The following is a 14,710-nucleotide window of genomic DNA, read 5'->3' on the forward strand; positions in this document are numbered from 1 at the left end:
CATAAGCTTTGGCAAGTTAAATGTAAGACATTGATAAGACATGCTAAGCGAGAATTTGAAAAGAAGTTGGCTGTAGAGGCAAAAACTCACAGTAAAAACTTTTTAAAATATATCCAAAGCAGAAAGCCTGTGAGGGAGTCAGTTGGACCATTAGATCAGTGGTTCTCAACCAGTGTGTCGCGACACACCAGTGTGTCACCAAGAACATGCAGGTGTGTCGCCACACTTCCAGGTCCCCCGCTGACCCAGCTGCTCCCCGGTCCTCCTCCGCTTGGGCTTAAAATGCCATCAGCCCGGGCAGAATGCGGCAGAACAGGTGAAGTCAGCGGCACCAGCATGGTCTCTTCTGAAGAGTAGTAAATCGACTGGATGGTATACACCCCAGGGTTCTGAAGGAACTCAACTCAAAAATGAAATTTCAGACCTATTAGTAAAAATTTGTAACCTATCATTAAAATCATCCATTGTACCTGAAGACTGGAGGGTGGCTAATGTAACCCCAATATTTACAAAGGGCTCCAGGGGCGATCCGGGAAACTGCAGACCAATTAGCCTGATTTCAGTGCCAGGAAAAATAGTGGAAAGTGTTCTAAATATCTAAATCTCACACCAATGGCCTGCCTGGCCATAAGGCTCATGCATTGGACTCTGAGGTCACAATGGATTCAAGCTACTCAGCCTCTGTCGACAATTGTCCACATCACCGACGCACTCCGTCTGTCTCTCGCCTGGTGGAAAGATCAGAACAATCTCCTCCAGGGACTGCCATTTCAACTACCAGATCCTCAACTCATTCTCACCATCGATGCTTCCAACCTCGGGTGGGGAGCCCATGTGAATGATCTACAGACACAAGGATCTTGGTCTCCAGAGGAAGCCAAACACCAGATAAATTTCCTGGAGCTTCGAGCAATGCGATATGCTCTCAGAGCTTTTCAGGATTGCCTGTCAAATCACGTCATCCTGATTCAGACAGACAACCAGGTGGCCATGTGGTACATCAACAAGCAGGGAGGCAGAGGCTCCTTCCTTCTGTGTCAGGAAGCTGCGCAGATTTGGGCAGAAGCGCTCTCCCACTCGATGTATCTCAGGGCCACCTATTTGCCAGGAGTGCACAATGTCTTGGCAGACAAACTGAGTCGTGTCTTCCAACCGCACGAGTGGTCTCTCAACCCCTCGGTAGCGACCTTCCTCTTCCAGCAATAGGGTTATCCCCAAATAGACCTCTTTGCGTCCCCTCAAAACCACAAAATGGACAATTACTGCTCCCTCATTCGCAGCAAACACTCTCAGCCCAGAGATGCATTCTCCCTCTCATGGGCAATCTGTCTGCTTTATGCATTCCCTCCACTTCCTCTTCTTTCGAAGACTCTTGTGAAGCTCTGTCAGGACAAGGGAACCATGATCCTGATAGCACCTCACTGGCCACCAAATGTGGTTTCCCATACTCCAAATGTGGTTTCCCATACTCCAGGATCTCTCCATCCGCAGGCACATTCCCTTGGGAATGGACCCGCATCTGATCACTCAGAACGACGGATGTCTATGCCATCCCAATCTTCAGGCCTTGTCCCTGACGGCATGGATGTTGAAAGGTTAAGCCTTCAACCACTTAACCTTTCAGATTCAGTTTCTCGTGTCCTGATTGCTTCACGGAAGCCTTCCACAAGAAAGTCTTATTCCTATAAATGGAAAAGGTATATATCATGGTGTTCTCCGCAATCCCTTGATCCTTTTTCCTGTCCAATCCCAAGGTTTTTGGACTATCTCTGGCATTTATCGGAATCAGGTCTAAAGACCTCTTCCATCAGAATGCATGTCAGTGCGGTAGCCGCCTTCCATAAATGTGTCGGGGATGTCCCTATATCGGTACAACCCCTCGTAACACGTTTTCTGAAAGGCTTGCTCCATATCAAGCCACCTTTACGTCCTCCGGCCCCTTCTTGGGACCTTAATCTGGTTCTCGGGCGGCTCATGAAACCATCATTCGAACCTCTTCACTCCTGTGACCTAAAATATCTCACATGGAAAGTGATTTTCCTTTTGGCTATCACTTCAGCTCGCAGGGTTAGTGAATTACAGGCCCTAGTTAACTATCCGCCTTACACTAAACTCCTGCAGGACTGGGCGGTACTCCGCACTCGCCCTAAGCTTTTGCCTAAGGTAGTTTCGGAGTTTCACATTAATCAATCCATCATACTACCTATCTTCTTTCCCAGGCCCCACTCCAACCCAGGGGAACAGGCTCCGCATACTCTTGACTGTAAACGGGCTCTAGCGTTTTACCTAGACCGTACAGTTGCCTATAAGAAGAGCACTCAGTTATTCATCTCTTTCCATCCCAACAAATTAGGGCAGCCTGTGGGTAAGCAGACTCTCTCCTCCTGGTTGGCGGACTGCATATCTTTTTGCTATCAGCAAGCAGGCATTCCTTTCCAAGACCATGTTAAAGCACACTCTTTGAGGGCCATGGCGACTTCAGTAGCACACCTACGATCGGTGCTGCTTCCTGACATTTGCAGGGCTGCCACCTGGAGTTCTCTCCACACTTTCGCAGCCCACTATTGCTTGGACAAAGCCGGAAGACAAGATTCCATCTTCGGCCAATCTGTCCTGCGTAACCTATTTCCAACGTGACGTACCAACACCCTTCCGCCTGCCCGGTGGGGTTCAGGATGCCCTCTGCCAAATTCCACCCCAGTTGTTGTGCCTGTTGCACGCCGTTGGGTACATTTGGTGCATGTTCGGACATCCTCAGCTCGGTACTCACCCATATGTGAGGACCACCATCCTGCTTGTCCTGTGAGAAAGCAAATGTTGCTTACCTGTAACAGGTGTTCTCACAGGACAGCAGGATGTTAGTCCTCACGAAACCCACCCGCCCGCCGCCCCGCGGTGTTCGGTTCGTAACGTTTTCTTGTTTTATTTTTTCAGCACTGCCTGTAGCTATCAAATAAGACTGAAGGGGGACCCCTGCTGGCTGCAGGGTTAGTGCCATGCTGGGCATGCCCAGTAGGGGCCAGTCAAAGTTCTGGAAACTTTGACAGAAGTTTTCCGTGATTGGGCTCCATCCTAATGATGTCACCCATATGTGAGGACTAACATCCTGCTGTCCTGTGAGAACACCTGTTACAGGTAAGCAACATTTGCTTTATCTGTTTTTAATCAAGTTTTTTTGATAGTATTTTGAAGAGCATACTGAAGGGCTGAGATCACTGCAGGGGTGTATCTAGGGTGAAGGCAGCTTTGAAACCTGACTCCATCTCCATCTGGTGGCAGGGGAGCACAAACCTTTGGTCCTGAGTCCATCTGTCTACCTAAGGAAAACAAAACTATCAGATAAGTAATTTTTCCAATGGACTTTCACCAAAGTGATGGTGGTAGTAGCCACGATGCTGCAGAAGGAAAGTGTGCTATTTCACCCTTACTTGGACAACTGGCTCATTCAAGCAAAGTCTGAGTTGGAGTGTTGTCAATCAGTTCAGCAGGTCAAGTAAATGTTGCAGTCTCTGGGCTGGATGGTGAATCTAGCAAAGAGCAATCTAGTTCCATCCCAATTGCTAGAGTATCTGGGCTGCGATTTGACACCCGCTTAAGCAAGGGTTTCCTCACGTAAGACAGAGTGATGAAGTTACAGGTTCAGGTCTGTCTACTGCTACAGCTTTCGGAACCCAGGGTCTGGGATTATTTGCAGATTCTGAGTTCTATGGCGTTTACGCTGGAATTAGTTCCGTCAGTGTTTGCTCACATGGAGCCCTTTCAGAGAGCGCTTTTGTCCCAGTGGAGTCCACTGTCGGAGGATTTTCAGCTTCTGCTACCACTTCAGGGAAGATCCAGTCTCTTGTGGTGACTTCTCGTCCCAATTTGGAGAGAGGAATGGAATTGGAAATTCCGGTCTGGGTGGTGGTGACCACGGATGCCAGCTTTGAGAGTTGGGGAGCTGTTCATCAAGGTCAGACAGCCCAAGGTCAGTGGTCGGCAATGGAAGCATTATGGTCTATTAATTGGTTAGAAACCAGGGTAGTTCGCATGGTGTTGCTCTTTACTTGCATGAGTGCAAGATCGGGCAGTGTGAGTTTTCTCGGACAATGCGACAACAGTGGAGTATATCAGTCGCGAAGGTGAGATAAAAGGGCACAGGGTGGCTCAGGAGGCCCAGGAGCTTTTTTCTCTGGGCAGAGCAGCATTTGGCAGCCCTGGCAGCATCTCATGTAGCTAGAGTGGACAATATATAGGTGGACTATCTCAACTGGCAGGAGATAGATCTTGAATATTGGGAGCTGTCCACAGAGGCCATGGATCTCATTCGGACCAGGTGGGTGTGCCCCCAGCTAGACCTGATGCTTCACGATGCAATGCCAAGGCAAACCAATTCTTTAGTCACAGGCAAGAGGTTGGATCTGAGGGACTTGACACTTAGTTCCCCCATGGCTGGGGATCCTGTTATGTTTTTTCCCCTATGGCCTCTCATAGGCAGAGTGTTGCGATGTATAGAGGCACCTGGGAAGAATGGTTGTAATGGTGATGGAGTGGCAACACCAGCTGGGGTTTGTGGATATTGTAAATCTAGCAGTGGACAGGCCCCTAAGGCTAGGACATCTGTGGCGTTTACTTTGTCAAGGGCCAATCTCGGATTGGGCAGGTCATTACTGCTCACTGCCTGGCTATTGAAAGGAGGCGTTTGTGTTGGAAAGATTTCACGGAAGCGGTTATATGTTGCTCCAGCCAGAAGAATCTACACTTCACTGGTTTATGTCATAGTGTAGTAATTGTTTGAAACATGGTTTCTGGAGGAAGATCTTGACCCTACACATGTGGCAGGATCTCTTATTTGGACCTTTTTTCAAAAGGGTCTAGTAAAAGGTCTGGCTTGTAACTTGCTATGAGTGCAAGTGGCAACTTTAGCTTGTTTCCAAAGTAAGATTCTGGTGATACCTCTGGCTTAGCATCCGGATGTGATTCGTTTTCTTAAGGATGTTTGCCAGACTTTGTTGCGGTATCTTAGTCACTAATGGTTTTAGGAGATCAGATCATCTCTTAGTGTTTAGTGGTGTAAAGAAAAAAAGTAAGGCCTCTAAGGCTACAATTGCACGTTGGCTAAAAGAAGCAATTGTATCGGCATATATATGTAAAGGACGGCCGATTTCGGAGGGACTGCGTGAGCATTCTGCCCAGGTTCAGGCAGCTTTTTGGGCAGAGTGTCAGCAGGTTTCTCCTCGGGAGATCTGTCGAGCGGCTATATGGTGTTCACTTCACCCTGTCGCCAGATATTGCCGATCGGATGTTCGGGCACTGGAGGAGGCATGGCTTGGAGAGATTATGTTGTGAGCTGGTCCTTTGTGTTCCTGCCTGGTTTAGGGGAGCCTAAGTATATCCCACTCGTCTGGACTGATCTGGGGTATGAACAGGAAAGGAAAATTTGGTTCTTACCTGCTAATTTTCATTCCTGGAATACCCTAGATCAGTCCAGGACTCCACTTTTTGTTTAGAAAGACCATTCTCTCTTCTGGGTGTATTTAGTGCAGAAACTACTGTCATTGGACATTTTCAATTTCTGTTGTTTGATGCGAGGGCTCTAGTTCAGGGGCTCCAACTTTTCCCCTGCCTGTTCTAGAGAAGAGAGTTAAGTTAGTTTTTGATGAAATTCATCTTGACTTGGGTATAGGTCAATACTGAGGGATTGCAGGTGGCACCCTGTTATGTAACAGTGTCTGAAAATGTTGTATTCTCTGCCTCCATCTACTGGTAAGGATGCAAAACCCACTTGTCTGGACTGATCTGTGGTATTCCACGAGCGAAAATTAGCAGGTAAGAACCAATTTTCCTATGTCTCACTTTAGTAAGAACTTGTAACGGTGGCAGAGTAATGAGGTGGCAGCATATATAGAGCCTGGAGAAGGAGAGAGGGTGTCCTGCTAGTTAAAGGACCGTATTTCTGTACTTTCTGAGCTGTGGAGGAGCTCTGAAAAACCCAGATTTGTTTCTTTTTTACATCGGGGATGGGCAAGCCTTTTGGCCTGTACAGAGAATTAAGTTTGAGGGGAAGAACTGTTATTTCTTTAATGATGAAACTTGCAGCATGGGTTGCCCCATCTCTCTGTGTATCCTGAGTGTGCAGTTTGTGATTCCTTGCAAACAGCACAGATTGGTCTGCTCCTTCTATGGAGCAGCCTCAGACTTGGGCCTGATCACTCTAATTTCTTGTGTGTGTACAGGTAAAAAGGCTGAAGATGGAGCTTCAGAAGGCAGCCACAATCCCTGTGAGTCAGATCTCCAGCATCGCAGGTTAGTGACAGCCAAGGGGCTCTGCTTTTGCTTGATATTCAGGGGATGGGTCCCTCTTTTTACTGATCACTCTTACTTTGTCTACAGGCTCTCAGCTGAAAGAGATATTTGACAAGATCAGTAACCTACTCTCGGGGAAGCAAATTCCATGTGCTGGTCGTATGGTCTCTGTGACACAGCATCCCCACAGCTTGGACTTTGTTTATTATAAACTGGCTGAGAAATTTGTGGTGAGTGACTCATCAGGGAGGGGATGTGAGGGTAATGGGGAGAAATCCATTAATTTTCACCATTGATGCAGAGGTGGAGAGAGGAATTAAAACCTGGAACTAGCTGATGGCAGGGTTAAAAGAAAGTGCTAAATACTTACCTTCCAGTGACTGTGGTAAAATAGAGTGCAGGTTGATAAAAGTAAGAGGCTCAGGATCTGGAGACTTCACCCCCTCAGCATCAGGCTGAGCATTGTACTTTGATTCTGGAAGTCAGCTGAATCTTACTGGTCCTTGCGTTTGTGAAACAACAATCCCAGATGCCTCACTGACCACTTCCCATGTCCCAGTCATTGCTTCTTTCTCTGAGGACAAGCAGGATGGTAACCCTCACACATGGGTGACATCATCAGATGGAGCCCCGATGTGGAAAACGTATGTCAAAATTTCTGGAGCTTTGACTAGCATGCTGAGCATGTCCAATACCACGTATCCATGCAGGGTTCCTCTCTAGTCTCTCTTTCCACTGAGCTGTAAGCCTTGCGGTGTGAGTGAGCTCACTTTTTTTGTTTTTTTGTGGGGTTTTCCTGTGCTATTCCATTACCGGGTCCCTCTTGGTGCCTTCCCGTAGTGCTCCTAGTCGGGGTTTTCGGCGATTCTGGTAAGTTTGCTTTCACGGTCGATTCCCCATGGTGAAGGTGTATCTGTGCTTGCTGCCATCGCTTTCGGTTCATGTCCCTTTAGTTTCGTCTGATGCACCTGGTGCCTGAGGATCATGTCTACACTGATCTGCATGAGATATGTGATCTCTGCCTGGGGGCATCGCATGATGTCTGGTGTTACCATTTATGCGCCCAGATGACCCCCGAAGGGACTTCGGCTTTGGCTCAACAAGAAGGAGCAGCTCTTCAGGTTGAAGAAGTCTGAGCCATCAGCATCAAAGGACCAAGGAGTCACATAGTTGGATACCAAGCCATCAACATTGGAGGGGACTGTATGTTCCATCAGTGCCATTGGCGGACAGGGGTACTGGAGACAGACCACAGTTAATCTTCTCCAGGCCGAGGATGTCAGGTTCCTCGTCATCGGCCTTGGCACTGGGGAAGGACTGGGCCAAGTATTGAGGGAAACTGAAGAAGCATCGGCACTGGTCCCCGTCAATGCATAGAGCCGGGCTTGGTGATGCACCAGCTCATGCTGTGATGCCCCAGAAGTGACCCTGCGGCGAGAACTGCCAGTTCTCTATCAGTGCTGGGGGTCCACCATGATCTCTACTGGTCTTGATGCCAATCTCTGATCAACCTTGAGGGTCCAAAGAGTATCTGGCCACCCCCTCTTTCCTCCCAGTTGGTGTTTGCATCAGCAGCGTTTGAAGAGGAACTGGAGTACAGAGTCCATCAAGTGGTGGACCAGGCGCTGCAGGGCATCAGTCCTGTCGCACCAATGGCACCGGACTCAATGCAGCTCATCCTCCTTCTGGAGGATGAGCTGCTTCTGGAGAAGCTCAAAGTGCTGCTTCTGGAGAAGCTCAAAGTGCTCATTGATGTGTTACCGACCCAGCTGGCATCAGCTCCCGGGACAGCCCGGAGGGGCACTGAGGCCTCCTCCTAGTGATACGGAGGTCATTGCAGGTCCCTCCGAGGAGAATGCTCCACAGAGGTCGGCAGAGATGCCAAGGGATGATACCCTCCCAACCCCCCCCCCCGGTCCAGTTTTACCAATGCCTAATCCTCTGGATGAAAACAACACCTAGGGTCCCATCCCCTGTTGCTTACAGTGTGAGGATGAGGAACCCTATGACCCCTGGGGAGATGATGCTTTGAAGTCCTGCTCAGAGGGTCTCCCATCAGACCTTTCTCCTCCAGAGGAGTGAAGGAAGACTCCACTTGAGGACTTGACCTTCACAGGGTTTGTGAGGGTGATGGCGGAAGTCATCCCATTTCAGTTATTAATGTAGGAAGATGCCAAGCACAAAATACTTGAGATTCTCCAGTTCGTGGAGCCTCCTAAGGAGATTGTGGCAGTCCTGGTGTATGAGATTCTTAAGGAGCTGCTGCTGAGGATACGGGAACACCCCCTCACAGTGCCTCCCATTAATAATAAGGCGGATAGAGTCTACCTCCTCCAGAAAGCTGCTGGATTTCATAATCATCAGCTGCCTCACCAGTCAGTGATGGTAGAATCCACCCTCAAGAGGGCCTTTCCCTCTGTGCCCCCGGAGAAGGATCATAGAGTGATGGATGCAAGTGCAAGGTGATGCATATAGGGAAAAATAACCCATGTTATAATTACACAATGTTGGGTTCCATATTAGGTGCTACAACCCAAGAAAGAGATCTAGGCATCATAGTGGATAACACATTGAAATCGTCGGTTCAGTGTGCTGCAGCAGTCAAAAAAGCAAACAATGCTGGGAATTATTAGAAAGGGAATGGTGAATAAAACTGAAAATATCATAATGCCTCTGTATCGCTCCATGGTGAGACCGCACCTTGAATACTGTGTACAATTCTGGTCGCCGCATCTCAAAAAAGATATAATTGCGATGGAGAAGGTACAGAGAAGGGCTACCAAAATGATAAGGGGAATGGAACAGCTCCCCTATGAGGAAAGACTAAAGAGGTTAGGACTTTTCAGCTTGGAGAAGAGACGGCTGAGTGGGGGATATGATAGAGATGTTTAAAATCATGAGAGGCCTAGAACGGGTAGATGTGAATCGGTTATTTACTCTTTCGGGAAAGACTAGGGGGCACTCCATGAAGTTAACATGGGGCACATTTAAAACTAATCGGAGAAAGTTCTTTTTTACTCAACGCACAATTAAACTCTGGAATTTGTTGTTAGAGGATGTGGTTAGTGCAGTTAGTATAGCTGTGTTTAAAAAAGGATTGGATAAGTTCTTGGAGGAGAAGTCCATTACCTGCTATTAAGTTCAGTTAGAGAATAGCCACTGCCATTAGCAATGGTAACATGGAATAGACTTAATTTTTGGGTACTTGCCAGGTTCTTATGGCCTGGATTGGCCACTGTTGGAAACAGGATGCTGGGCTTGATGGAGCCTTGGTCTGACCCAGTATGGCATTTTCTTATGTTCTTATGCTCTTGGGAGGAAAGTATTTCAAGGCGCCATGCTCATTGCCCATATTGCTGCCTACCAGCTTTACATGAGTCAGTACTTGTGGGACATCAGGAAGCAGGTGTAGGAGGTGGCCGAGCAGCTGCCTCAACAGCAGCAGCACACCCTCATGTTGCTGGTGCATAAGGGCCTGGAGTGCGGAAAACATGAGGTTCGAGGAACCTATGTTGTTTTAAGATGGCATCGAGTGTCTCTGCAGTGGGAATCGGCGCTGCAGAATGGCATGGCTGCGGGCATTGGATCTCCAAACAGAGATACAGAAAAATCTCGCTGACATGCCATGTACTAGGGAGAATATGTTCGGAAACAGGGTGAGGAGCGCTGTGGCCCAACTTCAGGACTACCATGAAACCCTCCAACAGCTCTTCGCCAGTACTCTGGACCCATCCTCTTCTAAGAGGCCAACAAGATGGCCAAGGAAGTCTTTCTTTTGCGAAAGGAAGTACTATCCTCCACTCCCTTGCTCCCATCCACACCATCAGGGCTCCCGTGGCCGTCCCAGACAGCAGAGAAGCCCCCAAGTCCCAGCTGGTTCCAGTCAAATCCATAGACAAGGTTTTGACAGGATCATAGGGAGCGTAGGTCAGTCGCCCATACCCAGGATGTTGGACCCTCCGGTTGGGGGCAGGCTACAGTTCTTTGCAAATGAGTGGCCCAGTATAACCTTGGACCAATGGGTTCTTCCATCGTCTGTCAAGGGTACCAATAGAATCTATTGCTTGCCCCGCCAAATTTCCCTCTGTGCCCTTTTTGGGGGCTGGTAGTTCATCACGAGGTACAATAGTAGTAATGCTCTCCTCCCTCTTAACGGCCAGGGCTGTTGAACCCAGTACCACTAGGGCGAAGAGTACGTGGATTTTACTCCAGGTACTTGCTGATTCCAAAGAGAACAGGAGGATTCTGTCCCATTCTAGACCTGAGGGCCTTAGATGGGCACCTTGATCCCCCTTTTCAAAAAGGAGATTGGCTATGCACCCTCGATTTAAAGGATGAATATACTCACATCGAGTTCTTCCCCGGTCAGAGGAAGTATCTCCAATTTGTGGTGGGGAAAACAGCACTTCTAGTACCGGGTGTTGCCGTTCTGGCTAATGTCAGCCCCATGGGTCTTCACAAAATGCCTAGCTGTGGTGGCAGCACACCTCCGCAGGCTGGGAATGCATGTTTTCCCATATCTGGACGATTGGCTGGTCAAGAGCACATCTCAGGCAGGGGCTGTCCAGTCCATGCGCTTTACCATCCGGGTGTTGGAGTCACTAGGGTTCATTCTCAACTCCCCAAAGTCCCATCCCATCACTTCAATTGGATTTCATAGGAGCCCTGCAAGACTCGGCTTAGGCCAAAGTCTTTCTGCCTCGCCAGAGGGCCATCACCTTGATGACCATCGTAGCAGAGATTCAGCAGGTATCAGCTTTGTACATGTTGAGGCTGTTGTTGGGCATATGGCCGCAATCGTCCATGTCACTCCTTTGGCAAGTTTACATATGTGCAGAACCCGATGGACCTGAGGTTGCAGTGGCGCCAGGCTACTCAAAGCTTCCAGAATTGCTTCAGTGTCACCCCATCTCTATGGGACTCATTGTCCTGGTGGCAGGTACTTCAAATCTGGAACAGGGGATCTCATTTCGAGGTCTCCTTATCCAAACTGACTAATGATGGATGCGTTCACCCAGGGGTGGGAAGCTCATGTAGATAGATTCAGTACCCAAGGTCTCTGGTCCGCTCAGGAATGCTTTTGTCAAATCAACTTCTTGGAGCTTCGAGCAGTCAGGTACGCACTTTGGGCTTTCAGAAATTGGCTGTCCAACAAAGTTGTTCTGATCCAAACCGACAACCAGATAGCCATGTGGAATGTCAGGAAGTGGTCCAGATGTGGTCGTGGGCCCTGTCCCATCGGATGGTGCTCAGGGTCATGTACCTGGCCGGGATGGAGACCGTGATAGGGGACAGGCTGAGTCTAGCCTTTAGGGCCCCACAAGTGGTTCACAAGGGTTTTCTCTCATTTTTACCCCTCTGTCCCTCTTCCATGTAGCCCAGCCAATGATGGCTGGGTAACAGAGAAAACAGCATGCTCCAAAACCCAATATGTGGGCGCCCCAACTCTGGCCACCAGATATTGCAGTTAGGTAAGGGCTAGGACTCCCTTCCCTCTGGAGACTGTGAACACTGTTCCAGCAGACCTGAGAAGCAACACACAGCACTGCCACTGAGTCATTGGGGCAGCCTTATATGGATTTTTTTTTATTTTCCATCGCACATTTTTATTCCTGTTCATACCCCAGATCAGTCCAGACAAATGGGTTTTGCATCCGTACCAGCAGGTGGAAGCAGAGAATAAAAGCTTTTCAGATACTACTACATAACCAAGAGTGCCACCTGCAGTCCCTCAGTATTTCTCTGTCTCCAAGAGGTGCAAACCTACAGTCTAGACTTTATAGAAAAAGAAATAAGGAAAGAAAGAGAAGTTAAGAAGTGGAGATGTTGAAGAGATGGTGCTCCCTGAAATGTTAGGTTCCTTCATGGGCTATCCCTCAGGTAGAGCAGGATCCAAAGGAGGTAAAAGTTAGGGGTCTTGGTTCTCTCCCTTACTCTGAGGTCTTCTCTTCTCCATCTGACAGTCGAAGCAGGAAAATATTCTCTTGATTTTTTTTCCTGGGTCCTTTCTTAGTGCTGGTGCAGTTCCTTTAAATAAAAAAAAAAAAAAAAAAAAAGGTGTACGAGCAGTGCAGGGCTGATCTGATGTTGAGAAGTAGGTACTCTCTGTTCCTAGACATCACTGGGGGTCTGGGGCAGCGTCAAGGGAGTATTGAAAAAAATGTAGCAAATTGGTGTGGCAAAATTTTCTTTGTATAAATTCATGCTGGCAGTGTCCCATTAAACCAGGGGTCAGGAACCTTTTTGGCTGAGAGCCATGAACGCCACATATTTTAAAATGTAATTCTGTGAGAGCCATACAATATGTTTAAAACTAAATACAAGTAAATATGTGCATTTTATGTAAGACCAACACTTTTAAAGTACAATAAATCTCTGAATTCTTTTTAATAACGTTGTTATGCTGTTGCTAACCAATGATGAATAAAGTACTTCTTACCATTAATGTGACTTCTCAGTCATGTGACTTCTGTCACTCCCTGCCACCGCTACTGCCCCTCGCCGCCGCCACTGCTCCTTCCTCCCCCTCAGTCACTCTCTCCTCCTTCCCCCTCCCCTCAGTCACTTCTCCCCTCCCCTCAGTCACTCCCCCCTGTCACTCCCCCTCCCCTCAGTCACTCTCTCCTCCTTCCCCCCTCAATCACTCTCTCCTCCTCCCCCCTCCCCTCAGTCACTTCCCTCCCTCCCCTCAGTCACTCTCTCCTCCTCCCTCCCTCCCCCTCAGTCACTTCCCTCCCTCCCCCTCAGTCAATCTCTCCTCCTTCCCCCCTCAATCACTCTCTCCTCCTTCCTCCTCCCCTCAGTCACTTCCCTCCCTCCCCCTTAGTCACTCTCTCCTCCTTCCCCCCTCAATCACTCTCTCCTCCTCCCCCCCCCCTCCCCTCAGTCACTCCTCGCCGCTGCTACTGCTCCTCGCCGCTGTTACTGCTCCTCCCAGCGCCATTTTTTTTTTTTTTGCAGGCACGCTCTGCTCTGACCGACGTGCTTGCCCACGCATGCGCCGTAGAGCTGCTCTCTACGGCGCATTTGCGGGCCATCGGTCAGAGCCCAGATGGAGCAGACGGAAGATCTTGGGGGGGGGGGTTCCCTTCCCTCCCCTCCCCTCCCCTCCCTCCCCTCCCCTCCCTCCCTCCCTCATGCACGCCGCCGCCGCTACTGCTCCTCGTTGCCACCGCTACTGCTCCTCGCCGCCATAAGCCCATAAGTTTGATTTGTCTGCGAGCCAGATGCAGCCATCGAAAGAGCCACATCTGGCTCGCGAGCCATTGGTTCCCGACCCCTGCATTAAACAATGTATTTCTATATGTTGTGTGATTTTGTTCTTTAGAATAATTTCCACAATTTTTCCTGGCACTGAAGTCAGACATGCTGGTCTATTGTTTCCTGGTCACCCCCGGAGCCCTTTTTAAAGTTCTGGAGTTATGTTGGCCAACCTCCAGTCTTTGGGTACAATGAACGATTTTAATGATAGGTTACAAATCCTAGTCATAGATCTGCAATTTCATTTTTGAAATTAAATTTCATTTTTGAGTTCTTTCCGAATTCAGGGATGTATATCATTTGCTATTCCTTAGTTTAATTTGCTTATTACATCTTTCTGCTTCCCTGAAATTTGTTTCAGTTCTTCCAAATTATCACCATTTAAGTACTGTTTCTGGCACCCTCCAGTAAACACTGAAGCAATGAATTAATTTAATCTTTCTCAATGACCTTATCTTTACTAAGTACCCCTTTAACCCTTCAGAACATCTAACAGTCCAACTGACTCCCTCACAGGCTTCTTGCTTCAGATGTATTTTTAAAAGTTTTATTATGAGTTTCCTAGCGTTTAGCCAGATGGACTCAGGACCAATGCTCCCCTGCTAGCAGATGGAGACGGAGTCAGGTTTCAAAGCTCATGTCACCTTAGATACACCCTTGCAGTGACCTCAGCCCTTCAGTATCTCTCCGTCTCCTAGCAGGTGTGGATGTGCTTTCCCTATCAGGATCACTACCCTTCAAAAAAAGAAATTCGACTTTTAAATTGAAGAAAGATTGAGCCCTGCTCTCCTGCGGTACCTAAAGGTCCTTTCCCCAGTTGAGAATTCCTGAGGTGATTTCCAAGATCCCTCAGAGGTGTACCTTGGTCTGGTAGCTGGTTCCTGGCATGGACTTTGCTGCTGAAGCAGCTGAAAGGCAGCATGTGCAGGAAGCAGAGCATGGCAGTGACAGCTAAAACTCTCTCCCCTCACAGCCAGAGACAGTCTCTGTACTCAGCCGGTAAGTGCTGAACCCAGATAAATTAAAAAAAAAAAAAAAAATCCAGAGGTTTTGGGGGAGTTTCGGTTCCTCTGGTCTCCTTGCTCGGCGCACCATACCGACGACATTCCCGATTCCATTGGGGTAAGGGTAAGTGGGCTTCCGAGTGGGTTGAGCAGCCCCCCGG

At 48.5% G+C, this 14,710-nt stretch overlaps 1 protein-coding gene across 3 annotated transcripts in view; it reads left to right on the forward strand.

Moving 5' to 3' along the window:
- The window catches only part of GLE1 (GLE1 RNA export mediator), a 181,564-nt gene that overhangs the window by 62,178 nt on the left and 104,676 nt on the right, over window positions 1-14,710 (forward strand). For all 3 annotated transcript variants that reach the window (XM_029612699.1, XM_029612698.1, XM_029612697.1), the window contains exons 9-10: window positions 6,216-6,285; window positions 6,373-6,515. In XM_029612699.1, the coding sequence (XP_029468559.1) occupies window positions 6,216-6,285; window positions 6,373-6,515 (213 nt within the window). The remainder of the gene's footprint in view (window positions 1-6,215; window positions 6,286-6,372; window positions 6,516-14,710) is intronic.

Source organism: Rhinatrema bivittatum, chromosome 8, assembly GCF_901001135.1.
Source record: "Rhinatrema bivittatum chromosome 8, aRhiBiv1.1, whole genome shotgun sequence".
NCBI classification, from domain to species: domain Eukaryota; kingdom Metazoa; phylum Chordata; class Amphibia; order Gymnophiona; family Rhinatrematidae; genus Rhinatrema; species Rhinatrema bivittatum.